General features: G+C 47.1%; 1 protein-coding gene across 1 annotated transcript; it reads right to left on the bottom strand.

Annotated features, from left to right (window-relative positions):
* Window positions 1-595: 595 nt before the first annotated feature.
* Window positions 596-26479, bottom strand: LOC106654034 (cytoplasmic dynein 2 heavy chain 1). The gene is made up of 35 exons (XM_023458849.1): window positions 26231-26479; window positions 25779-26137; window positions 24522-24684; window positions 24257-24435; window positions 24049-24161; window positions 21976-22218; window positions 21672-21892; window positions 20518-20919; window positions 20197-20438; window positions 19775-20107; window positions 19563-19629; window positions 19118-19454; window positions 17311-18557; window positions 16633-17244; window positions 16322-16565; window positions 14999-15917; window positions 14746-14925; window positions 13298-14111; window positions 13071-13219; window positions 12723-12998; window positions 12325-12599; window positions 11415-11543; window positions 11054-11302; window positions 10506-10990; window positions 10251-10385; window positions 9467-9906; window positions 8322-9147; window positions 6312-6772; window positions 5552-5795; window positions 5315-5468; window positions 4805-5042; window positions 4398-4712; window positions 2933-3390; window positions 2546-2841; window positions 596-2453 (listed from the first exon to the last, which is right to left on the bottom strand). Exons 1-35 carry the CDS (start codon window positions 26477-26479, stop codon window positions 1800-1802), a joined length of 12708 nt encoding a protein of 4235 aa, XP_023314617.1. The 3' UTR covers window positions 596-1799.
* Between the last annotated feature and the right edge of the window lie 1141 nt (window positions 26480-27620).

The raw sequence follows: 27620 nt of genomic DNA, 5'->3' as shown, positions 1-27620 counted from the left end.
ACCCACGGACGGGCTCGTCATCAACGCGGCAATTTAGCTTTTCACTCGGTTATATTATTATTACGTAAATCTGGGGAGCTCCGAGACTTCCTGTGAATTCAATCCTCCGAATCGTCGTCGCTCTGTACGTAAGACACGCGTCGTTTTCCAAAGTAATATTATATACACATGTACAACGACGAGAACTCGTGATATAAATATATATCGAATTAAACGCGGAGCGACTGCCTCGAACTTGAGAGTTGTTCTTTGGCTCCGCGTCAGTCGCTTGTATAGCAGCCCCTCAATCTTCTCTCTCACTGCGCCGTGGCTGCTGCAGCACTACTCTACACTGCGCGTATATATAATATAACTTCTCTCTGTTGCTGGTATATAACGGCGAAATCCATTTAAATGAATGAAAAGATATTGCATTGCCGCTTGGGCGTCGTTTTGTTTATCTTTCCGGAATCGTGGAGACTTTTACCCCTAATTTTCAATCGCGAATTCGTATAAACGCCGCAATATGAACCGAAATTTTTCATTTGATTATACGAATATATACGATCCTTACCGCATGAAAAAAAGGAAAATGATTTACATTTTAGCGTATTACTTTTTTTTGCGCGCGAAATTAGCATGAAGCCGAGTTATATCCCAATCGTTATCAACTTCGGTAGTCGCGAACAGAGACTACCGGATGACCCAAAATACAGGACCAATTTTTAAATTGAAAGACGAGCGAGGCTATGGTTTTTTCAGCACCGACAAAAAAAGGATAACACGATATTGATTATGGATCAGCCATGAGTCGGAGCAAGACAAAAAATGAATCAATAGTCGCACTCAAATTATTGACAAATCCAAATGAACAAATATTATATCATATAACATAGGTGCATCTCCACAAACCTCTAGCATCCCAGACTGTATAAATTTGTATATCGTGAATATGTATAATTTTGACGATGCTATGTTGTATTATCATGTAAGGAATGCGAGTGTGCGCGGTATATATGTGTCTCTGGCATGATTTTTAATTAATCCAATATTGTATTTTACAACGTGTGTCTTGACTAAACATATATTTTATTATATAAAAGAAAATAAATAAAACAACATTAGCGTAGTTTAGAAAGACTTATTCTATACTAAAAAAAAAAAGAAAACTCGATACAATGAAATTACGGCGTATAGACAATTATTAGAAAGAAGAAAAAACAAACAAGATACAACTATAATGAACTAATTATTATTATATAAATATTAAGTATGAATAATAATAATAATAATAATAGTAATGAAAAACACTTACGAGAAAAAAAAGATACGTGCGCAGGTAGCATATAAGTGTGATTTTGCGAAAATGTAGTCACGATTCAAGACGACAAAAAACTGTAACGAAATCATAATAAACAAAATGAAACCTTTCTGCGAAGATAAGTACGAGTATGTAGAATACGAGAAAAAAATTTTAATTAATACTACAAAGTATATAGTTATTATATTTCGAATCACGAGAAAAAAAAACAATCGTTCAACGCAACTATATTTTCCTCGACAACATGTCAAAAAAAAAAACGGTTTTACTTCTTATAGTCATTATATTTATTAAATTTTACGAAAAATAAAGCACTTTACTACTGTAAAAAAAATTCTCAGTGTTGTTGATTCAATCCTCGAACCCCTTATACGCCTCTCTTGAATTTATATATTCCATCTAGAAAAAATATTTGATTTTCAGCGATGCATACACCACTCGCGCTTTAATTGAAAACAGATGCCGCCACTGCGCTGCGAGAGACTTCGCACGTTGCGCTTCAATTGGATCTCAAGTGGAAATTGACACCCCTTTGATGCCAGATATCCTTCTGGTCTTTGATGTAGGGCACGGGCAGCGATACGACCAGTCGACTCTTGAACGCGTCCGTGTAGACGGGCACCTCGAGGGCGTTGAGATCGTTTCCTAGTTCTCGATCGTCGTCGCTCCACGGATCGTAATCGTCGCGACTCTCCGCCGACTCGTTATCCTTGACGGCCACAAAGGCGATCGAGCAGTTCTGCACCAGTAGGCTCGAGCTCGCGCTCGCCGTCACCTCCTCGAGGACCCCGGCCTCGATCCTTGCCCCGGTTAGTAGGAGCCCATCCAACTGTACGGCTCGTTTCCAAGCGTCGGTAGTAGTGTCCTCCTCCTCCTGCGACTCGTTGTCGTTGTCGGTCCATCTGGCTCTCAGACGCAAATTTTCCGGAGCCACCGCCTGCTCGCGAGCCGTGTGCTGCTTCAGTACCGAGAGGAAGGCGTCGGGTCGAGAGAACCAGGCGAGCTCGACTCTATCGGGTAGACGATTACCACCACCACCAGCACTGCCGACGAGAGATACGAGGCTACGATAGCGCGAGATAAGCTGGTTAACGAAAGCCAGCGTGTCTTTGGGACCCGCAGGCCAGGCTACGAGCCAGCTCTTGGGTGTCGTCTGCGAATATATACGTATGTCGTGAGCTTTTGCGACCCTATATGTTTGATTTTCAGCTTACCACGAGATTTAAATTTCACACGTATACGTACCGTGAGGTCGTCGCGAGCCGCGCGCAAAGTTTCCAGATCCGCGCGTACCAGTTGCAGCAGTCGCCTGGCGGTGTCGATTTCGTCGCTGAAAAAGCAGCTCAGCGGGTCGTTAGTCGCTGCCGCTCCTCTTTTATCATGTCTGCTGCTTTGGACGCGTTGCTGCTGCTGCTGCTGCAGCTGCTGGTCGACGGCTGCCACGAGATCCTTGATAGTTTTTGCCAGGGACGAGCTGGATGATGACTCGCCTGCTCTGTTGTTGCTGCTTCGCTTCGTTTTTGTATTCTGCTTCATGATGTCTGCGAGCGATACAATGTAACGATGTTATTTATTAAAATTAATTAATCATCGTCGGAGCTGCGCTTGATACATCGTTTTATATATACGTACCCTTGAGATAAGCCAGAGACATTTCTGCAGCCGACTTTTCCCAGGCGCGATGCGCGTTCGCGGGCAGTCCGAAGTACGCCTGTATCGAGTCCGCCTCGTCCAGCCTGTCGACGATCAGTATCGGATTCTCCTGCACGGCGCGCGGCACACCGATGACGCTGCCGAGTTTGCGCCTGCCCGAGTACGTGTCGCGGCACCACAACGAGCGCAGCAGGGCCCTCAGCATGCGCATGTCGTGCTGGTCCTGCAGCTGACCGCCGTACACGGCGACGTCGAGCAGACCCCGATCCGACTCCCAGTCCGTGTAGTCGGCGTCGGCGGAGCCGCGCAAGCTCTCCTTGCGGCGTGTCGTGGAGGAGGAGGCCGTGCCGGAGGAGCGCACGACGACCAGCTCGCAGGCGGCCTCGAGGTCGGCCTCGCTCCAGGCGTACGACTTTATCCAGCCTTGAGGCACGAATCTGTATAGCGTGTAGAAACAACAACGAGGTAAGGTATAAGGTAAGGAGAAATAGTGCCAGTCATTTACCCCGAGGCTTTGCTCGTGTATTATATATACGCTGATGCTGCTGCAAGGAGCCGCATTAAGGTAAGTTTGTGCTTTTATCTGGATAAGCCGATGTGTAGTAAGAGCAGAGAGAAGCAGTTAGATCGCGGAGGAGAAGGAGGGTGGGAGGGCACGAGTAATCGTCTTTTACGAGGACTTATCCCTCGTGCAGTATTCAATGGAGGATTAGACGGGCGAAACATACGCGAAACGGAAATGAATTGCAGTACTCGTTTGCAAAAATGTAATAAAAACATTAAAGGGGGAGGGGCGTATGGTATCATTGATTTTTTTATGTATTTTATTTTACTATCTTATTTTTTTTATGTATTTCATGATTTTATTACTTTGCCGGATCAATCAACACTAAATCTTGTTTATGCATTGATCGAGGAATATGCCTTATTTTCATTCAAGACTTGAAAATTTGACCACGGCTTATTTTCGGTAAAACAGGATAGTATGAAAAAAATCTTGATAAAAGCACACGATCTCAAGAGCATTCTGTGAAAATTTCATCCAAAAATTTGCATATTTTTACCTTCGAGAGATAATCTACGGACGAGATATGAAAATTCTGGTGAGACACGTAACTTACAGCAGGATCATCCGATACGAAAAATTCAAAATGACATCGTTAGTTAATCAGTTTTTTAAAGTGCCGAGATATTTTGATTGATTCAAAAATTGGTTTCTTTATAACAGATATCGAAACGAACAGTTCAATATTTACGTCAATTTGGCTTTGATCGAACTTGGAATATAAAATTAAATAAAACAATCGAAATTATTCAATTCATAAATTACAACGACTTTCGCGGTCCACTCCTTCCATAATATATCACGCGAAGTTAATTCCCTCGGCAGTAGCAGCATCATTTCCATTGAATTTATCCATTATATAGCTCTTCTCGCTCTTACTTGCGCCTCTCCTGCAGCACGGCGTGCAGCCAGGCAACCAGGAGGGATTTGCAGGGATCTCGGAGCGCGGGCTGTCGCTGCTGCAGCTGCTGCAGCGAGCGCCTGACGTTGCGCTTGACACCCTCGGGCGGCTCGTAAGCCAGTTTCAGGCATAAGCCCGCGAGGCCGGGATAAAAGCCACCCACTCCGCATTCCTCCGTGGTCAGCCAGATCCTCGTGCGGGGCTGCTTGTCGAGGGAGCGCAGCAGTGCGTCGAGACGCGGCAGCCAGCTCTTGGCCAGCTGCAGATTGCTCAGCAGGATCCAGCTGCCGTTTCTGTGGATATAATAAGTGTACGTATATACAAAAAGTAAATAAATCTTCTATTTTTCTTTTCTTTTTTGTTCACGGACACGAGTACTACTCACTTGCAGGCGGATTCAAGGGCCGCCTCGGCTTGGCCGACGTGGCCTTGACTTAGCGACACCTCCGCGAAGCCGCCGCCGCCCGCCTCGCGCGTGACCGCCGCCTGCGTCGCGACCAGAGCCCGCAACTCAGGCTCGGGATCCGCTCCAGGCGACAGCAGCAGTAGCACCGGCCGACAAGCCGTGTTTTCCTCGGCTATCCTCTTCAAAGTCCACGCCGGAGGCGTCAGACTCTTTACTCCTGTATATCGTATACGTGTATATATAGTAGGGGGCAGGGCAAGGCAGAAAAAAAGAGGAAGAAAAAGAAACATTTTATCTTTAACTACTGTGAATACTTTCTTCTCTTTTCGCGTGTAGGTGTGTGTGTGTGTGGGCGCTTTGGGCGTTATTTTTCTTTCTTTTTTGTGCTCGGACTGTGCTGTGCGGTGAATTATACAAACTAGGAGGAGAAGAGAGAAAGAAAATGTTTTCCCAAGTGGAAAATTACACTTGCTGTAAGATGTATAGTACCTAATTGTTGGGCCGCCCACTTGGCCAGGGCCGTGTGCAGATGCTCCGGGTGAAGGGCTTGCACGATCAGCAGCTTTTCGAACTGCGTCAGATCGTCGTCCGCGTAGATGCTCACGATGTTGTTCGTCCAGCTGGGCTTCAGTTTATTAGCCATCTAAAAAAAAAAAAATAATAAATAAAGCACAATGTCGAATGTATCATACAGCGATTATTTTAAAAAAAAAGTGCACTACCCACCTCGGGCAAAGCGCCTATCAGAGCTTTAACGGCCGTCCTCTGCTCCGGCAAAACGAAATTGGGCACGTTCCGATCCGTCGCTGGTCCACCCGCAGCGTTCGCGGACGCCGCTTTGCCGCTCAACAGCAGGGCCCGCTGCTCGTCCGGCACCGAGCTCAGCGACACGGCCAGATGCAGAGCGAGCGCGAGTCGATGCTTCCTGTACACGGCGTTCGTGCAGTGATGAAGCACCAGAGTTATCAAGCTGCGGAGCAGAAAAAAAATTCAGTATTTTCATTATTTTCTCTCTTTCGGGGAAAAATGTTGCTCGTTGCGGTGAATATTTTATAAATGTAATCTCGGGAGGTAACTCTATCGAGCTTGCAAGCACACACAGAGAGACTGACAAAATATGCTAAACACGGAGAAAAAAAGAACTGTATACGTTTCGCCGTGTAACGTATAATACTGAAAATTTGAGTAACGTGTAAAAAATTTACACGATATTTTCTCCTGTGATATAAAATTTCATTTCGGTTTTCGCGTTATATATCCCGAGCGTACATGTGTGTGTGTGTGTGTGTGTGTGTGTGTGTGTGACAAAAAATATGCATGCGTGGCATGAATTTTTAATGTTCGCCGTTACATAATGCATTTTTCACTCCGGCTCTATATACGGCGCGCTGCTTGACATATTTAATTTCAGTCGCGTATGATATTTTTCTACAGCTAGAAAATAAAGGCGGCGCAAAAACGACCACCACCACCGTGCTGCACCCACGTTTTTTCCAGGCTCTTCTCGCGCTCGTCCTTGGCAAGTGCCCTCAGGCCCGGCCGGGCCCGCTCCGCCTCCAGAAACATCTCGGCGAGCTGCTCGGCCGTGAACACGTAGAGCGAGCTCAGCGCCGAGAACGCGCGCACGAACTTGTGCAGCACCGCGCCGTACTTGGCCAGACGCTCGTGCTCCCTGCTGCGCTTGGCGATGTCCTCGAGGTCGCGTCTGCTCTGCTCGAGGGCCCGATGGATCTCGCGGGCCTTGGACTGGGTGAGCTCGAGGGTCGCGAGCAGACCCGGACCGCCGCTGCCGTTCGTTGATTCCTGAAGAAGATCTTGGCCGCGAGCCGCGCCCAGCTGAAGCAGCAGTTCCTGGCGAGCGGCGTCGATCTCGCCCGAGAGCTTCTCCTCGCGCTGCAGAGCCTCGCGACGACGCTGCTCGATCTCCGGCGTCTCTTGCAGTATCGCCTATGGGCAATTGAAGTACATATTGAAGATACTCAAAGATGAAATTTTACAAGGAGAGTCTAGTTTTCTCTCCGGGTCACTAAATGTTTTGAAAATTTTTGTGTGGTCTCCTGATACCTAATGATAAAGTTCTCTGTAGTTAGTTTAATCCAATGGGTCCTTTATTCAATTTTAATAAATAATCCATCTAATAGTGTCATATTATTAAACACTAGTTCATACTATTAAACTGACTGTTTCTTAATTTTCACCCATTTTCGACACTCAATTTAAGTAATTTCTATATGTTTTGAGAGTCACATTATTTCATCATAAAATGCTGCATCAAAGTATTCAAGGCTTGGAAAGATCAAAGTGCCAATATTTTTCAGTCAGTTGGACTTGCCTTTTTTAGCCTGATACCATGACGCATTATCATATGGTATTTATTAACATTAAATAATGTTGAAAACTTCAACATGCTTAAAAATGTTGTTACGGGGCCCAATGGACCAAACTAACTATAAGGTATTAAGAGACCACGCAAAAATTAGATTCAAAATTCAAATTTAAACATTTTGATTTCCGTATAAATTGAAGCCAGCATTCGCCACTAGATGGCGAGTATATCTCTATCTGTAAATCTACAAGTGGCAAAGTCAAATTAATCGCATAAATCAAAGCTATTATAGGAATGGCAGTAGTTGCAGGCGGGCGATGTTCCATAAGTCGTCGCAAATTGTTGAGTGTTAGGCAGGCCGCGAGAGCCAGTGAGCCGGAGAGGAAAGCGAGAAAGGTAGCCGAAAGAAATAAACAGCGGCAACAAATACCGCTGAACTATAAGGCAATATTTATTGCGATGACCAAGTGTGTGAGCGGCTGCAAAGATTATAGCGCGGACTGTCGCGAGCGGCTATGCTTACAGTTGCGTTCGGGGCTGCGGGGCAAACAAGAGCGACGAGTGAGTCGTGCTGCGGCTATGGCTCGACTTTCGGCCTATACACACAGCAGCGACGCGAACACCGCAGCTATATTTTGGAAATGAAAGTTTAATCGATAGGATCGTTTTGAAACAAATCCGAACAAATTCAATCATAATTGGAGCCAGGATTCGCCACTAGATGTCGGGCATCTCTATCTGTAAATGTGCAAGTGGCAAAGTCACAATAATCGTATAAATCAAGGCTGAATTTTGAAAAAAAAACGTAATGAGTTGCGGCTGATTTAAAACCTAATCAAAATTAATTCCCATCGCTAGATGGCAAGTACCTGCACCTGTAAACCCGAAAGTGTCAAAGTGGAAATAATTGTATAAGTCATCAATGCGGGCGACTGGATTTATTCAACGGTGTTTCTTGCTCCTTTTTGTTTGACGTTAAAAAAACATGTATGAAAATTCAATCAGAATTAAATCCAGTCTCCACCAATAGATGGCTTTGGCTGTACGTCCGCAAGTGGTAAAGTATGGTTATACTCGAATAAAGTGAATATAATTACATGAGTCAAATGATTTGACTTTGTTATGATTTCTCAGAAAGGGAATCCAAACATTGCACGACTTAAAAATCACCTTATCCACGAGTCTCTCGACCAGGCTTCGGCTACCGGCGCCCAGGGCGACCTTCGTGAGCAGCGCGTCGGCCTCGCTGGGCAGCTCCTCGGCCAGATTCTCCCTCCTCGTGGCCAAAAACAGACGAAAGCCCTCCTGTACGGGCAGCTGCTTGTCGGCGATCTTGAGGGGTCCGCCTCGCAGCAGAGGCAGCAGCACGTCGGGCAGTCGCTCGTTCATCTCCTCGACGAGCAGTGGCTTGCCGAATCGCACGGCGAGCTCGACGCTGGTCAGGAAACGAGGATCGCCCGGCCGAGTGGTCTCGAGTCCTCCGCTGACGCCTTGATTGGACTTCAGCCAGGAGACAGCGACCCCCGATGGGTCGAGAAACAGGGGGGTGAGCACACCCCTCAGACTTCGACAGGCCCCGACGAAGCTCTCCGTGTCGGCGGGCAGACCCTGGGCTCGCCACTGCAGCTTGTCGCGCTCGCTTATCAGCAGCTCGATGGCACGGGCGCGCTCCTCCTCCTTTGGCTTGCTGCTCGAGCCAGCGGGCTGCTCGTAGACCAGCAGAGCAGCCGCCTGGGCCGCCTCGAGGCCGACTCTGCGGCGACGCTCCGTAAGCCGCTGCAGCTGAGCCTGCCAGTCGGCGTGCTCGGCGTCGAGCTTGGCCAGCAGCGCCCGGGCCGTGGCGAGGCTCGACTCGGTCGCCTGACTGCGTAGCTCGAGCTCGGCGGCGCCCCGAGAGTGAGCGGCGAGCTCCTCCTGCAGCTGGGCGACTTTGCTCTCGACGCTGTCGAGGCCGCTCTGCAGCTTGCCGATCTCGGCCTCGGCGGCGTTCAAGCGACTGTAGAGCGATGTTGCGAAAAGTAATAGAAATTTTAAAAAAATACACGAAACAAATTACTGTCTAATTATTATTATTTTAAGAAAAAGTCCTATTCAATTTTTCAATATTACTGTGTTCATTGTAAAAGACTTTATATTTTCAGCGAAACGTTGGATGAAAATCGATAAATTGCCAATAGATGGCGAACGATGACTTTTTGGTAAAACTCTTAAGTTCAATGACAATGTGTTACGCTTATAAAGCCAATGGCAATGTTACGCTTATTCGTTCTTTTATTTTTTTAAAATTTTCTCATCTCCGGGTTATATATACTCACTCGGCCAGTACTCGCTGCTCCTTCTCCAGCGGGGCGACCTGCAGCACGATCTTGCCGTACTGCAGATTGGCCAGCACCCAGGCGGCCAGCGGCGCCGCGGCGACCGACGCCCTCCTCGCAGTCTTCTCCTCGAAGCTGTCGGGTCGCTCGCGCACCAGCCGCTCCACGGCGTCGAGGCCCTGGGCCGTGCTGCGTCGCGCGTCCCAGCCCCTGATCTCCTCCTTCACGCCGCGCTTGGCCAGGAACGTCTTCATGCTGTTCCACGAGGTGTCCTTGATGCCCATCAGCCGCAGCACGCCCTCGAGTACGTCGCGCACCGCGGCGGGCGGGGCACGCAGCGAGCGCACCTCCGACAGGGCGTCCGAGCTGATGCCCGCGACGGCTTGCGAGGCCTGATCCACCAGTGGTTTGACTTTGCCGAGCTCGAGCTCGATGTCGGCCTGTATGTGTAGGGAGGAAATATTTTTTAGTATACGAAGCAAGGTATAGTTGGGTAAATTTATGATAATGTCTGTCGGGTGCAGCAGCAGCTCGGTTCCCAATTAGGCTCTCTCTCTCGCATCATCGTCATCGTCGTCGTCGTCGTCGTATAATATACATAATGCGCGCCTCAGCTCGAGCGCGTCATATAATACATTAAAAAACATTACAAGAGGCAGCAACAGCAGTGCACTATACGCTTTATAATCGTATAAACATCGCCTTATAGTGCGCCGTATAACGTATTATAATACACGTGTATATTATATTTATATATATGTCGCACACAGAGAGAGACACTTACCTTGCGTCGCGCCAGCTCGACACTCTCGCGCTCGGTCTCGGCTTTCAAAGAGGCCATCTCGCCCCTTTGTCCCGTGGCACCTCGCATCGTCGCCGTTATCTGCTCCAGCGCCGCGTTCGCCCTCCCACGCTCCAACTGCAAACACACATAGCATACGCAAGTTTGAGCATAAATTTGCATACCAATTACGCAGCAGCGCACTTGAAAATTTCGCAGCTTTAAAGTCGATATCGTGTGTGTATTATAATATAATACCTCGAGCTCGTGCCTGTGCTTGCTCGCGTCCTCCTCGAGCTTGGCCACGCGCTCGCCGGCCTCCTTCAGCCGATCGATGCCCGCCCGCAGATGCCTCAGTTTGGCCGCGGTCTGGCGCGACCAGGCCTCGCGCAGCTCGCGCCACTTGCGCAGCAGAGCGCAGAACCGAGCGGGGGCCTGTTGACGCGAGGCCGCGCCGAGCTGACACTCGATCAGCTCCTTCGTGCCCGACGATCCTTCGTCCTTTTGCTCGTCGTCGATATCGTCGTCGGCGATATCGTCGTCTTTGCTCGTCGTGCTTTGGCTTCGTTTCTGGTAGAGCTTGACGAGCTCGCGCAGATAGCTCTCGGTGAGCCACCAGTCCCTGCCCTGACTCTGGCCCTGAGTCTCGGCGCAGCAGCGCGACAGATTCGAGCGCTGCAGCAGATCGCCCCGAAGATCGTTGGCGTCCACGACGATGGCGACTCTTAGGAATTTCCTCAGGCCTGAATGCATCGAAAGTTTCGATGTCGTTTTCTTCGATTGATTTTCAAAAATATTCTACTCACGATGATAGAGAAATTGTTCCAAGTTCTTGGAGAACTCTTCCCGGGCTGCCAAGTCGACCAGCGGCACCACCAAGCCATCCAACTCCTCGGTACTGTACAGACCGGGCAGTTCGCCGTGCGACACTATCGCCCCGATCAAAACGGCTATGCCCTCCTCGCGCAGGTGATTCTCCTCGATCAGCAGGATCGTTCGCTCGCCGTCGATGCCGGCCGACTGAACGGCATTTTTTATCGCAATCTTGGCTCTACCTGAAAAGCGATATAATATATAATGCGTGTATGTTATCGCAATTATTCTAATATAATTTAGCACGATGAGAGCGGATTAGATGGAGAATTATGTCGGGCGTATAATATTAACCTGGTCCGGAGCTTATTAGCTTCACGTTGGAGATGACGGACACGACTTTGACGGCCCACTTCCTGCCGGCTCCCGGTCGTCCGCTCAGCAGAATTCCACGGCGCTCGCAGCCCCACATCCAGCTGATGTCTGCGATCAAAGTCACACAACACTTGCGTCAGTCTCGTCGAATTTCATCGAGATGCAACGTGAAATATTTATATATAGTAATTAAACCGTAACTCGAGGTATTTTTCAAGTTTTAAAGTAATCTACCTATATATATATACCATTTTTAGTTTAGTTTAATACAAAATTTACAACATAACAATTTGTTTTTAAACTTTAACAGAGAATTTGTATTATAATAGCAATTTAGTTTTTCTTATTTGGAATCGATCATGACATCTATCGGTCAATTCTGAAAATCGTCGTCAACTAGTGCGTCAATGGGCTTTCTCTTGTTCCACAACAATACTTGCTTTATACTATACGTACAAATAGTCTTAAAATTAGTAAAAAAAATACGTGTGAAGTTTTAAAGAAATTTTTCAGGACTTTTCGTAATTTCGTAAACGATAATTTTTTTGGTCAGTTTCAACGCGAAACTATAACAAGAGCTTGTACGATTGTACAAGATTTTTCAATGAACAGAACAAGCATTAACGAAAAAAATGAGATCTGAGAACTGATCTGTGACAATTTGAAAAATACGTAAAAGTGGCAACTTTTATACCTTCACTTTACACCTTCACTTTCAAACTCACCAAAAAATAATTACTTTCGTAAGAACGATCATTACAAGAAAAAAAAATGAATATTAATTCACCGTACCGTTCGATACACCACAGCTGTATCCCCATACTATCGTAATTTCAACCACGCGCACACAGCGAGATGTATATATATAAATTAACGGCTCTCGTATTACCAGCGGCAATCTCTAATAGATACGAAGTCACAGTCGCAGAAATTGAGTCGCCCTCGCGGATGCATCGCATGACTGCGTTATCGGTTTCGCTCTTCCACTCGGATTCCGATAAGCCGGCCAGGCCCGCTGCGTGATTGCTTTTCCAAACGTATAACGTAGCTGCGTCGTTGGCGGTGGTGGTGGTGGTGGTGCGTCGGTGTGTAGCAGCCCCCTCGCCGCTACCCGCCTGAGCCGAGACGATCGTCTCTAATCGCTTCTGCTCTTTCGCAATCAATCTGTGTACAGATAGCAGAGAGAGAGAGAAACGTAATTAATATTGGATCGATTATTAATTAAATTCAATTAATATTGCGTTAATTTTATTTGTATTTTTATAAATTGTACAATAATTAATATACTTGGGTCGGAAAATTCGCCGGGAAGCGTCGATGAGGTAGCCCGTTAAATCACCCTCTCTGTCGGCCGGTGGATAATACTTCAGAGATTCGATCCACGTGATAACGTCTCGCGGTGTCCACTTGTTGTTGCTCTTGTCCGAGGACATCTCGAAGTAAGCCTGCACGACGGCCGTCGACACTCTCGATATCCACGATTTGAATTGCTTCTCGTTCGCTTTCAGATGCTCGCTCAGATTCAACTCCACGATTACTTTCAAATCTTTCGGTTGTATTTTCCTGCAATCACGAGATTACGTATTAATTTTGTTATATTTAATTAATGATAACGAGATGCGAAACGATTCGTACGGCAAATAATGCGTAGCCAATAAAGAATCGAGCCTAGGATGAAACTTGGCTCCGGTATCGCTGGTGCACAACAAGCTCAGCGACACTTTGGCGAATTCCAAGTCGTCCTCGTAAAATCCTCCCTCTTGTATCAATTGCCTCAAGAGCTCCTGCGAATTTGGACAACGAAAAATTCCTCGATACTCGACATTCAAACAATGTAATATCTATTATTTAATTTATCACACCTGAAAATCTTTCGAAGCCAGATGCAGATCCTCGACGACGAGTATCAAGTTCGCGCCGTTCTTCGGCTTGTAGCTGCGGCCCGCCGAGGAGTCTAGCTTGACGCAGGCACGCTTGAGCCTCGACAGCAGATCCCTCGGACCGTACAGTGACGAGGCTCTGACCAGGGCCAAGACTCGGCCGTCGGATTCCTCGCGGCAGAGAGCGACGATGGCCGAGACGAGGGCCGTCTTGCCACAGCCCGGCTCGCCTCGCAGCACCGTCGCTCGGCCGGACTTGAGCCAGGGTAAGGTGGCGTTGACGCCGCGCTGCATCGGCCCCGAGAGATACACGGGTCCGTCGTCGGTCTGCTGAGTCTTGGCGTCGAACGCGAACGGATCGAGGGTGTCCTTCTTCTCGTTGTACAGGGCGTCGTAGGGATTGTGCGAGTCCGGACACCAGACGTCGGTCTGCTGATACAACCACCGAACGAGCTCGTCGCGAGCCGACTGATCCTCGATCTGACCGCAGAGCGCAGTCACGTAGGCGTAGGTGCATCTGGCCTGAGTCGTGGCCCGGCCGAAATGCGGCAGAGCCGCCGAGAGCAGACCCGCCGCGGACTTCTGGCCCTGGGTGGCTTTGGCGACTCGATCGACCACGGCGGGAAAGTAATTCTGCAGCGCTTGGCTGGCCGAGCTCGGTAAATCTTGGGACGCGGACGGCGGCGGCAGGTGCTGGATCAGAGATTTGGCCGACAAGGCGCCCAGATGAACGATGCCGAGACGCGACACGGTGGCCGGACTCGCGCCGGATAATTTGTGAGTTTCGAAGATGAATCTGCAGGATAACGAAACGATGCGTGAGTGTGCGCGGGCTTCGCGCTTGGAATATAGTTTTAAATAGGCAGGGTAGTTGAAGTTAGTTGAAGTTACGGCAAATGACCATTTAAACCCGGTACTGATTGGGGCACGAAATACTAAGTAATTTAGTGATGTTAATAATTTTTCGAAATACGATGCTTTGACTTATACAAATATTTTGACTTTGCCACTTGCAAGTTTACGGATCGAAGTACATCGCCACCTAGTGGTGGAGACTCAAAGTCGTACTATGTTATTCAAAGAAAATAAGACTTGGTTTTTTCAAATTTCTCTAAGCAACAACTTATATAACTTTAATAATAAAATTTAACCCACTTATACTCTACTGTTAATTTCTATTATTGTATTGCAGCGAGCGCCAATTGGGCCATTCTGTATTCTATGCTTAATTATAATGAGTTTTTATTATATTTATACTACATTTGTGAGAAAAATCTGTACTTATGATAAAACAACTATATATACGACTAAAAAAACTGTTATGTAAAGTACTTGAAAATCGTCATTTTCAGGTCTTTTAAAATACGCCTAATATTCGTGATTTGGTCATTGACCCGCTATGTTGAGCATTTTCACCAGGGCCCATTTACCTCGTTTCGTTGCCCAATTTAATTCCAACGCCGTTCGGTAGAGTCAGAATACGATTGTCGTCCAGAGCCGAATTCAAAGACTCGGCCCAGTCGGGCTCTACGTCGCCGTCGAGAACGAGCCACAGAGGCTGATCGCCGAAATTAGTGATGACGTACGACAAAATGCCCTCCTTGTACTCTCTGAAAATCAAGCATATGGTAATTAATTTTTCTCTAACTTATTGTACATCGATCGACAAATGTACACAATTACCTCGTCTGCGAATCCACCGTACCGAGCAATCTCGTTTTCGGTATAGCTCCGGGATAAACGACGAACTTTTTGACGGCGCTTCCGATCTTCTTCAGCGCCCGAGCCAGAGTATCGACGATCAGAGTTTTTCCGCTGCCCGCCGGGCCGACCACCGCCACGCCGCTTCTGCTCTGCAGCTGATCGTTCAGCTGTATGCATCGGTTGACGATCGTCTTGGAGTAACCCTTGGCCTCGCATATATCCGCGAGCGCCGCCTGCAGCTCCTTGTTCGTGCGCAACGACGACTCCAGTATCGAGCTCTCCACCAGAAATATATCGGCCAGCAGCTGCAAAAACTTGGACGCGTCTCTCTCCACGAGTTTCGGCATGATCGATATCTTGATGCCGTGCAGCAGCCTCGAGCTTTCGTCGCGATCGTCGTCCTCGTCGTCGATCGAAAATTGTATCGCGTTCAGCACCGATCTGAGGGCCCGCAATCCCCAGTCGTAGTGGGGCTGCTGCGACAGCAGCTTTTCCGCCGCGTCAAACGTCTCGATGAGCTTGTTCGACAGACTCGCGACGTTCTCGAAGCCGTAGCACTCGAGCAGCGAGCGAACGATGTACTCCTTGTTCGGATGGGCCATGCCGATGGGTCGGAACAGTCTCGCCAGCGAGTCGGGCAGTTTGCGGCGTCCGCCGTAGTCGTCGCCCGCCGGATTCATCGTGACGAAGAGGCAGCAGTGCGGATCGACGCCGATCTCGAGGCCGCCGAGGCTCGCGCGTTTCTCGCCGTCCCTGATGGCCTCCTGCAGCGGCCTTATGAGCATGGCCACGGCGCTCATCGTGCCCTCCTCGAGGCGATTGAACTCGTCGAAGCAGCCCCAGGCGCCGGCTTGAGCCAGGCCGCTGAGTATGCGACGCATGCTGCCCGCGTCCATGCCTGTACGGTATCCGAGCGATGAGGGGAAAAAGGATTAAAATGTTAATAATCATCTTACTCGGAAACCCTGATAGATATTTTCAATATTTCATTGCTTCTTTTTTGGTACGTAAATGGGCCATTGAAACTATTTAAAAGGCAATTTTAAATTTCAATTTAACTTTGAAAATTAATGTTGTACTTTTGATGATATTGAAATCGTGCTCTGACTTATACAATTACTTCTACTTCGCCACTTGCAGATTTCTAGAAAAAGTTAATCGCCATCTATTGGTCATTTTTAGGTCTTTTAAAATGCACTTGATATTACAACGGTCACTCTTTTAATCGTTTATTCATAATTAATATTGAAAATTTCTTGCAGGGGTAATTTCGATTGGAAAAAAAATTTGCTCATTCCTGACCTTCGTCGCAATTGAAGACCAGCACCCGCCGACCGAGAATACTCCCGAGGGCCTTGACGCTCTCGGTCTTTCCGGTGCCGGCCGGACCCGTCGGACTGCCGCCCAGTCCCAGTCTCATGGCCTGCGTCAGCGCCAGATAACACTTCTCCGTCAGGGGCGTCCTCACGAGGCCCACGGCCGCTCCCTGGTACTCGAAGCGATAGGCGAACTCCGCCTTGGAGCAGCGTATCAACGCGTCGCCACCCTGGATCAAAACCCATTTCTCAAAAATTCTCAAATTAATCGTTCGGTAATGGCGACGAGTGTATTACGCTCTTGTAAGTCCTCAACTGACGCTGCCACGTCCAGCCGAGTTTCTCCTTGTCGCCGGCCACCCTCAGCAAGCTGCGCACGATCGACAGATGATGCACCGTCTCGAGCAGCAAATTCTTCGCCTTCAACGAGCCGATCGGATCCTCGCTGCTCTCCAGACTCCTGTAGCGCGAGCGCAGATTCTCCAGGTGCTTGAGCAGATTCCTCAGATCCGCGACGCCCTTGTCGTCGTCCAGAGCCGCCTCGCATCTCTCGGTGAAGCGGATTCGCTCGCACAGCAGCAGTATCTGCGTGGGATACAGCGCGATGTCCGGCTGTTGCTCCAGCAGGCAGGTGTTGAGGCTCTGGCGCAAGGCGTTGCGCATGCCCTTCTCCAGGCTGACCAGCCAAATCGGGAACGCGTCCGTGCAGTCGACTTTTTCCGTGAGCTTGAGTTCCTCGCCTTCGGGCGAGACGATGCTGGATATCTTGTTGTTTTCCATCTTGACCGAACCCAAGCTCTGGAACAGCTTGGACAGGTGCACGTCGAATCCTTTGCCCTTGCCGGATATGAGCTCGAGCAGATCTTCGTCGCTCAGGAAGTACAATCGCGGGTAGGCGGATCTCTTCTCCTGAAGCAATAAAAAATTTAAAATAGTATATTTTTTAATTCACTACTTTTAAAGTAAAAAACTTACCTCTAAGAAATCATCCAAGCCTCTCTGGCACCTATCCATCAGATCCTTGAGACTCGTCAGGGCGTGAAAGGGCAGCTTTTTCAACGACGGTATCCTCGGGTCCTTGTAGATCTCCGCCATGAAGTACCTGAACTCCTTGTCGACGCGGCTCCATCTGCCCTGGTCGCTGGGCGCCGCGCCGCTGCTCAGCACGGGCTCGAGATAGACCCACTTGCGCTGCACGACGCTCAGGCACTTGAGCCGGTCCTCGAGCTCGGTCAGGGCCGACTCGCATCGAGCCGCCCTCGAGGCGAATCTCTCGTAGCCCGCGGCGCCCCGCGCGCCCTCCATGATCAATCTCAATTCCCCTGCTCTGGTCAATAAAGTGCTGTAGTCGCCTACCAGGTGGATGGAATTGTTACGGCTGTCCTTGGTCGGCTGAAGCGGCAGTACGGTGTAGCTCTCCCAGGCCTCCAACTCGCTGAGGGCCTGGCGGATTCCGCTCTCGGCGCCGGCTCGTTTCGTCACCTCCTTGATCCTGTCGTAATTCGTCCTGATCGACTGGACGTTGCTCAGCAAGTGCTTGAGGGTGATTTCGTTGGTGCGCCTGACGTCGAGTCCCAGTATGTCCTTGAGCTCGTTCCAGTGCTCCTCGGCCAGCTCGTCGCTTCGCAGCACCTGTATCAGATCAATGTCCTCGCTCAGGGACTCGATCTTCTTCTCGATGAACGAGTGAAACTGCTTGGTCGTTCCTTTCTCGTTTTGTCCGTCGCTCCGACGCTGCTGCTTCTCGTTCGACTTGATCTGCGCGCGCCAAGAGTCCAGCCAGTCGTACAGCTTGGGAATTCTCTTCTTCACGATCGACCACTCCTCCTCCTCCTGCTTTCTCAGCTCGTCCATGAAGTCGCTCTGGAGCTTGCAATTGATCTCCTCGGAATTGAGCTCCTGCTCCATCTGCTCGACGATCGCCTCGTCGCTCGCGAACACCTCCTCGATGTCGATGTTGAGCTTCTTGCAGTCGTTTATCAGCGTCTGGCGCTGCTCCGCGATGCCGGTCCACTTCTCGCGCATGTTTTCCAGCCAGTCGGGCGTGATGGCCTCGGGTCGCTCGAGCCACTTCGACACCCATCTCTCTTGCTCGTCCCGAACCGCCAACACCTGATGGTTCAGATTCACCTTGGCCTCCTCCAGCTGACGGACCATCACGTTCTGATAGGTGTCCAGTCTCTCCTTGAGACTCTCCCAAGCTATGTGAGCATTGTTCAGACCTGAAATTCGCCCGTAAACAGAGCTAATTTTATATCGATCTTGAAAATAATACATTCATTTGAAAATGAACTCTGGTTGAAATGCTCAACATTGTATCAAAATTCGAAGCATTGAAAACAATGCCTCAACTTATAAAATTGTTTAGACTATACCAATTACAGATTTGCAGATAAAGGTGTTCACGTTTATACAATTATTTTTACTTTGCCACTTGTAGGTTCATAGATTAACATACTCGCCATCTAGTGGTAGAATCTCCACGTGGAACGATCGTATCTGAAGTGATTAAAAACTGGTCTAAAGTCTCTCTTGTTGTGTAATATTGAAATTGTGTTTTGATATACACTAATATTTTTACTTTTTCACTTGTAGATTTATAGATAAAAGTACCTGTTATCTAGCGGTAGAGACCTGAACTGGTATTATCGTATTCAAAGTGGTTAAAAAATTGTTTGAAATTCTCTATAACTATCAAATCGTCATTTTCAAGTCATTTTTCGGATATTGAGCAACTGCCAATGCTGAGCATTTATGATCAAGAATAATTTTCCCAACGAACCGTCTAATTTTTCCTTCGTCCACGCGGCCAAGACTCGGCTCAAGCCCGTGACGTCCTCCAGTTCGCGAATGATCTCGTCCGTTTGCGACTGAATCTGCGTGTAGGCGTCGAAGGCCTCGCCGATCTCTTCGATGGTACGAGATCTCTGCTGTAATTTTTTCGACGAGGTCGACAAAAAGTCCACTATGGAAATGAGCCGCGACGACGCCTCGGCTCTCAAGTCCAACGACAATTGCTCCCAATAACGTCGCGACAACAATTCCAGATCGTTTCTGATCGTCGCCGTGTCAATTACGATGCACGATAGCTTGACTTCGTTCGCTCTCAGTTTTCCTACCTAATTAAGAAAAAAACAAACGTCGAATAAAAGTCAGGTAGATATATAATGCAGAAGAGTAAAAAAGAAAGAAAAAAATATATAGAAATACTGATTAAGCTCGACAACCTCTTGAGCCCATTGTTTAGCCTCTTTGAATGCCTTTTCCCAATCCTGTGCTTGTTTACCCTTCAACCTATCGACGAAATGAAAAAGAAAAAGAAAGAAAAAGATATAAAACACATTTTATCGATTAACCTCGGGCGTTATATGGAAGAAATCAAATATAGTATACGCGCCAACAATGCAATACAAAAAGAAAAAACCTCAACGCAACGTACGTGTGGCCTATATCAATTTTCGCCGGAGCCACAAGAGGAAGCCACTTGAGGCGAAATATCTCGAGCGCGTCGAGGAGAATTTCCGCCTCTCTGTACACGGCGCCGAACAAGTGCGCCGAGCGCGGCACCAGTCGCGGAAATTGCGCCTGGTCCGCATGGTCGTTGCCGCCGACGCCGCGAAAGTTGGTCGGGATGACGAGGAAGCGTCGGATGCCCGTGTAGAGCTTCATGCGCACGTCCTCGAGTGGCGGCCGCCACTGCAGCGACTCGTCGCGATACGTCAGATCCAGCCGCAGCTCGGGCAGCTTCTTCAGTAGAGTCGGTAGCGCCGCTCTGCGAAAAGATTTTTTTTTTTAATGTTTTTAATTATTATTTCCTAGGTATTACGAAATAATCCGCAGCTTCGTGCATCTTACGTATACCTGTAAGCTATAGCGAGAGCTTTCAAAAGTTGTCGATCCCAGTGCAACTTCCAAGCCCCGGTATTACCGTAGCGAGACTCGACCGAGCTCACGATCTCTCGCATGTGACGCAGCGTCTCCTTCCACGTGTTCTGATTAGCGACGAGATTGATCGCGTCTCCCTTGAGCAAATTGCAAACCAAGTTCCTGAGCGCTGCGTGCCTCGACGCCAGCTCGGCGTTTTGCAGGGCGAATTTCTTTACCTTGATTTTATGAAAATTTGAAAGATATATAATATCACACGCTCGTAAGTAATTGATATAATTTGATTCTTGATAGTACCAAGTCTCGCAGTCTCTCGGTGAACCTGTCAACGGCGCGGGGATCGGACCAGGCGACGCCCACCTGGTCACGCACCGCCGCCGCCAGCTCCAGGGCGCTGGCCTGCATCAGCGGACGCTGCGACGGGGTCTGACGATCGCCCACGGTGTTGTAAAAGTTGGCGATCTGCTGTAGAGCCCGGGCGCGGCCGGTGAGCGCGGAGGCACGCGACACCAGCTCCCTGAGCTCGCGCGGCAGTTCGACGCCTTGGCCGGCGAGGCCGCGCGCCTCGCGTATCAGGCCGGTCAGGCGCGGATTGTAATTCACACGCATGAGATTCGACGACTCGCCGAGCTCGACGACGGACGTCTCCCGGCCCAGGGTGATCTCGTTGTTCAGTATCGAGTCGCGCATCTCGTTTATCTGCAAAGAAATAGGAAATTTTAGTGTAGACCCTTGGTAGGATACTCGATTTTTTTTATCGTTAACGATTTGTTATTGTTAGCAATGAAACGGACAATTTCTTCATAGCAATGCTTGAACTTATACAAATGTTTTTACTTTGCTACTTGCAAGTTTATAGACAAATTGGCTCTCGCCATCTAGTGATATGGGCTTAAAGTAGTATTATCGTATTTCAAAAAGTGCTCGAAATTTTTTGAAACAGTTATTTGCCATTTCTAGGTCATTTCCAACGCACTTGATAATAATAATATAATTTTAACAGAAAAAGTTATTTTCATTATTCATGTTGATCATCTCTACCACGGATATCTTTTTTGCGTTACAATTTTGCTTCTTTGTATACATTTCATAAGGAATCTTTTGAGAAATCATCTTTGTGCTATCTTTATCAAAATATTGAATTATTATTCTCTCTCTCTCTCTCTCTGCCTAAAACATTATAATATACCGAAAAGTTTGTTGCGCAAGTAACGCTGAATGAATTTCACTTTTCCCAAGTTAACATTTACAAATGTATAAGAGCCTTTCGAAGATCGGGGAGCCTCTCTCTCTCTCTCTCTAGCAGAGAGTGACACACAGCGCGACAGTCTATAATATAACTCGAGGAGAGAAAGAAGAAGAAGAAGAAAGTTTGCGAAGATGAAATGTGAAAAAGGATGGATAATAAATAGACTGTGTGACAACGATATATAATATACTATATACCTTACCCATGACTCGGTAAGTTCCTGTCTCTGCTTTTCCACTTCTTTAGAGGCAGTCGCGAGCTTTTGTGCAACTTCGTCGTAACCCGGCAGATCGGCGAGTAATTGTTTCCCGAGTTTCTGCAAACTTTCCAGCCTGAGCTCCGATACCCGAGCGGTCTGCACGCTGCGCAGTATCTCGGGACTGTCGAGCAGCTCGTTAGTATCCGGACCGCCGAGACACGCGTCTGCATCGAACGAAAATCAGTGATTTTTTTTTCTCTTTTTTTCTTTCGATAATCAATGAAAATCATCGTCGTCCCGCACTCACAGATGAGATCCGAGTAGGTGGCCAGCAGTTGCTGCCTCTCCGAGCGCAGCAGCTGCTTGATGGTGTCGCGCTTCACGAGGTCGCCGTAGCGCCGAAACTCCGTCTCGAGGGCCAGCGGGGTGCGCGCCTCGACCAGCAGCGACTTGAGCTTGGCGGCCACTCGTTCCTCGATCGGCGCCAGGCTGCCGTACACCTCGTTGCGTACCCGGTCCCACTCGGCGTTGTTCTCCTCTCCCAGCAGCTCTGTAAATACAAACGGTAGAATTAGTTTCGATGCTCGAAACGGATTCGGAGCTGTGTAATGTGCGATGCGCTCGTCGTTCGATCGACTCGAACCGCACTGCACACACAACTATGCACACACGTACACAGACACGCGCGCATATACGAGAGTCGGTAGCTGCGTATATAGAAAGACGGCACACATTCGATACTAATGCAATACATCTGTAAACTAATAATGCACAAATACGAGCACGAGCAGTCGATGGCTGCTTCGACGCACTTGATATACACGCACGAATCGACTCGCGACTTGTCGAACACATTACATGCTACATATTGATACACTCACGGACACGTATAAACGTATGAATACGTTCGTCGCTGCACGCACAAACAAACGCGACTGATCACACACTGACTCGAATGTGAACGACGACGCTCCGCGCCTAACCGTTACTCGATGGAACGCACAGTGCACACACACGCACGCACACACACATACACGAAGCAACGCGCGCTCGAACAGCCGAGTGGCCGGCACGTCGGTCGTTACTCCCATAATGCAGCAGCAGTTTTGACTATGTTGTTCGACTTTTTGCACTAGGTCACGAGCGCGTGAGTGTTGCTTCGTGTATGTGTGTGCGTACGTGTGTGTGCGTCCCTTAGCGGAGCGACGCCGTTTGCGTTCGTTCGTGCGGTTTGGCGCCGTGTTCGATTTGACGAAGGCGCGTTTGAACGCACATTCGAACCGTTCACATTCGTACGAGTATGTGATCAGTCGCATATGCATACCAGTGCATCTCGGCACTTGAGTTGCGAGTTGTTTTAACTCATGTATTATGCAACGGCTGTTGATATCTGTGTGTGCAGTAACGAAAGCAGTTTGGTTTTACAGTTTGTTCCGAAAAACCGTTCAAACGGCCAGCAATGCGAACGATGTGCTTTTCGTATATGCATACCAGTGCATCTACAACACTCGAGTTGCGAGTTGTTTCAACTCATTCATTTTGCAACGGTTGTTGATATGTGTGTGTGCAGTAACGAAAGCGGTTTTACAGTTTGTTCTGAAAAGCTGTTCAAACGGCCAAAATGCGACGCTGTGCGTTTCGTATATGCATACCAGTGCATCTAAAACACTCGAGTTGCGAGTTGTTTCAATTCATGTAGGATATTATGCAACGGGTGTTCGTTATTTGTGTGTGCCGTAACGAAAACGGTGTGGTTTTAGAGATTGTACCGATAAGCCGTTAGAACGGCCAGCAATGCTGCGCTGTGCTTTTCTTATATGCATACGTGTGCCATGTAAGGCTCACGAGTTGAGATTTTTCATCTCGTGCATTGTGCAACGTGTGTTTGTGTGTGCAGCGACGAACGTATTCGTACGTGTATACGTGTGTGCGTGAGTGTATTAATACGTAGCATTGTGATATGGTCGACAAGTAGTGAGTCGATTCGTGAGTGTGTGCGTCGTAGCAGCCATAATTCGTTAATTATCAAAGACAATTAAGGCTAAAATTTATTTTAAAATATTTGAAATTGCCGTTCGTTTGATCAATAGGCCATTATTAACGTTCGAGCATCTCTATTAAGTCCGTCAATTGTTCAAAAAATATATCCGTCTCTGCCGACTACCGTTGAGCTTCCAATCTCGCACTAACGGCTATCGATTTTTATTAAACTTTCAGACGCGCCGCGACGCATCAGTTTTATTACTTGAAAATTGGGTAGTGCATATTACACACACACACAGCAGCAGCTGCAGCCAAGATGCTGTGTATAGTGCACGAAGGCGGCAGAAGGAGGAAGACGGAGAGCCTCGAGTAAGTTGAATTACGCTTTAATACTCGCCTTCTATATTGTCAAACTTGCTGAATTGAGCATCAGTTCCCAAACTATGCCTCTCGTTGGAGTTGAGCAATCTTGTTAGCTGCCGATTTTGCGCCCGTATATCAGCGATTTCTCTACGGGGGAGAGCAGCGATGATATTATTAATGCAATTATCGTCCGTGTATACTCGCGAGCGAATCAAAGTTTATCATTATGTCGCTGTACTAACTTGAGCTTGGCCTCGAAGTCGCTGCATCTTTGCGGCTTGTAAGGCTTGCCCTTCCAGGCGTGGGCGGAATTGTAGGGCCAGAACAGTCCCGTCAGCCTGGCCGACATGGCTGTCCACTTCTCGCAGGTCAGGGCCCCCCGAGAGATCGCCTCGTCCTTGGCGCGGGCGTCCGTTCGTACCTTCGTAACGGGCCGTGCATAAACGGTTTTTTTCATGCGATGAAAAAAAATTTGGCCTTATAGCTAGAAGCTAGTACGGAACTTACTTTGCATACGAGGGCTTTGACGACGCGAGCCACCTCGCTGCCGATGATCTCGAGGAGAGATCTCATTCTCTGCTCCGAATAGACGGGACCTTTGAGCTTCCACAGATCGTCCAGGTGGCCCGATATGGAGTCGAACGTCTCCTCTACCATGATTAGTCCTTCCCTATTTTCGTCATCGACCTCTTTTATTATATGCATGGGTTAAATCATTAAAGAGTCGATCAGTTCAAAAACAGAAATTGAACCAATGAAAATCCTAAACATTTCATGAATTCCTAAACATTCATCATTATTTGCACACGCGTGCACCGGTTTGGGCGGATCTCGTCGGCCATTTCTCGTCGGATTCGTGCGTGTGCTCCGCGCGGGTGGCATCGGGACTCGCATGCGTGTATCGGCGTGCATCGTCGTATACGTGTTTGTGTGTGTGTGTGTTGAGCTGTGCTGCGGCACACGTGCGATAGATTTCGGCGCGGCGAGAGATCGCATTACGTGGCATTCGAGCCCTGTCTTTGACCTCGGTCGCGATAATTTTCGAGTTAAGTGATTGCTGCCGAGAGCACTTCACGGGCCCTTAAATTAAAACCGACCCATTAAATCAGAAATTGAACAATAGTAATTAATCGTAAAAATCCCCGTCGTATTATTTCGAATCTTGGACTCTCTGTTATCCCGAAGCCCGTTCTTTCAGGTAGTTGCATCTGACGGTAAGTGGATATTTATTAAATCTAATAAAATTAAAATCTTTAGCTAGAATATTTATTACAATTTTTGTAGGAATTATTTTTACTTCATTTCAATGTATTGAATATCAAGAAGCAATATTTACAATTACTGATTCAGTTTATGATTCTATTTTTTTTTTATGGCTACAGAAAATCTCTGATTTTCAACCGATGACTTGAAATTGAAATTGATCAAAAGTTGTGTTTTCATATATCGATGAACATATTACAATTATCAAAAAAATTTTTTTTTTTTGATTTTTATGTTTTTTTCACTTTTTAACGGAGCACGAAGCTTGTAAAAATGATTTTTGGTCATGACAAATTTTACATAAAAAATCATATTTCAACAATTTTTTTATATTCACCCTAGAATATGAGAATAAAATTTGATAAATCAAATTTCGACTTTGAGACCCTGTAGATTGATAAACTACATACTTTGTTTCGATTCAATTTTTTTTTTGAACTATCAACTCTTTCACGATATGACCCACGTACAGCGACAAAAAAATCTCCAAAAAATCCATACCTCGACGTCGACGCCGACTCGAGCTCGCGTCTTATGCTCTTCAAGCACAGCGCGGCGTGCTCGTAAAGTTTCGTCTCCTCGCTGGAGAACGAGCCGCCGGAGTTTTTCAGATTTTCCAGCATGGCCCGCTCCTCGTCGAGGATCGTGGCCGTTCTCGTCGAGTCATTATTGCCGTGGCGCAGCTCGTTGGCGAGCTTCTTGAGGGATAACGAGTCGTAGCCGGCGTCCTCGAGGGCCGGACACCAGACTTGGCGTATCGACTCGGCGAGGGCCTCCCGAGTCGCCGCCGCCCGACCCCCGATCGAAGTAATTTGTACGACGTCGCGAAAGTTGTCCTCGGTCACGGCGGTCTCCGATATCTATTTTTTATACGGGTCGCAGGTGGAATGATTTTTCCCTTCTTTTTTTTTTTTTTTTTGCCAAAACTACTTATAAAGTATAGGATAACTTACTTTGAAAAAGACGAGGGTATTTTGTCCATTGGGCAATCGATCGCTGAGCTCGATCTTCGAATTTCTCGGCGATGAATCAGCGAGCCGGACAGTGGCGTACAAACTTCGACACTTTGGCCGATCGAAAAAGTTGTCCAGTAATGCGAGCTCGGGCCTCCCCAGTGACGACTCTTCGCCGGCGACGACGAGTCCGAAGAATTGTCGGGCCGTTTCGATGATGTAACTCTTGCGATTTTCCGTTGCCACCATTGTATTACGTTAATTTATCAATCTTCGAAGCCCGAGAAAGACAATTTCGCATTTTTTTTACTTTGAATGTTGTATTCGACGGGGCAACGACAGGTATGCTACAGGTAAACGCGCACAGTGAATATTTTGACGATGGCACACGGGTCGTCATGGTGACGGCAACGCTACCAACACTGTAAATAGCGCCTTGACGCGCGAGAACCAAGTAAGTAATCAAAGTCTTAGATTTATAATTAAAAAAATTTTGCCTTCAAAATGAATGCATAATAAATAATTATAAAAATAAATAAACTTTTATTTTTGATGATGTGAAAAATTATTACGGCCCTCGTAATTCATTTTTCATAAATAAAAAATTAAAATATGAAGTAAATATTTTTACCCCACGGCTATACATTACCCTCTTTACGGCAAAATTATTCTTTACCGCGGCTAAAAATGAAGTTAAAGTCTGGAGATCCTTCAACCGAGTTTCCCGCAACTATTTTACATTTGGAATTAATTCGCATTACTAGAACAGAACATCGCTCGTAGCGAGGAAAATAATTAAACTTTATAATTGACTATGTAAAACAATAAGTTAAAGTTTAAAAAACATTAATAAATTAATAAATGCAAATATCCTTAATAACAAAAGAAACTGCTGACAATTCATTGACAAAGATCTTTCTCCCATTTTTATGTATCAATGGCAAATTTGTAATAAATTTTTTGACACATATTCAGACGCATACTTTACGATAACATAACTCGTATGGTCGAAATTAAAATACTCTTTAAATTTAAAATATTCGTAAATTAAAATTAAAATGATTGTTAGACAGTAAATCTATCGAAAATTCTACCGAAAAATAAGCCGTGGTCGAATTTTTAAGTATCAAAAGAATATAGGGCAAATTCCTAAAATAAGGCGTACTCGTCAACTTGTTTTCTGATCAGTACGTAAACAAGATTTAGTATTAACGGCGCAATCATAGAATCAAATACCAAGTTAAGAAAATCTTGTACCGTTGATTTTTAGAAGACAATCGTTAAAGAATCAAAAGGAAAAAATGCTAAGTATATTTTATCAATTATTATAATCAATTATTTCATCAATTATTATAATACCATTATTTAATTTTAAGATAAGCGTAAGCTT

This window comes from Trichogramma pretiosum, unplaced genomic scaffold (genome assembly GCF_000599845.2).
Source record: "Trichogramma pretiosum strain Unisexual culture from Peru unplaced genomic scaffold, Tpre_2.0 scaffold25, whole genome shotgun sequence".
Taxonomy (NCBI): domain Eukaryota; kingdom Metazoa; phylum Arthropoda; class Insecta; order Hymenoptera; family Trichogrammatidae; genus Trichogramma; species Trichogramma pretiosum.
The sequence above is the reverse complement of the archived record's forward strand: the minus strand, read 5'-3'. Positions and strand labels throughout refer to the sequence as shown.

Bases quoted from the DNA above. Each gene is read 5' to 3' on its own strand.
- LOC106654034 (XM_023458849.1), bottom strand. From the start codon at position 26,479: ATGGTGGCAACGGAAAATCGCAAGAGTTACATCATCGAAACGGCCCGA. The intron at 19,455-19,562 runs GTTGTCGAGCTT...TTTCTTAATTAG, and splicing joins CTAAACAATGGGCTCAAGAG to GTAGGAAAACTGAGAGCGAA. The intron at 15,918-16,321 runs GTCAGGAATGAG...GATACCGTACAG, and splicing joins GGTCTTCAATTGCGACGAAG to GCATGGACGCGGGCAGCATG.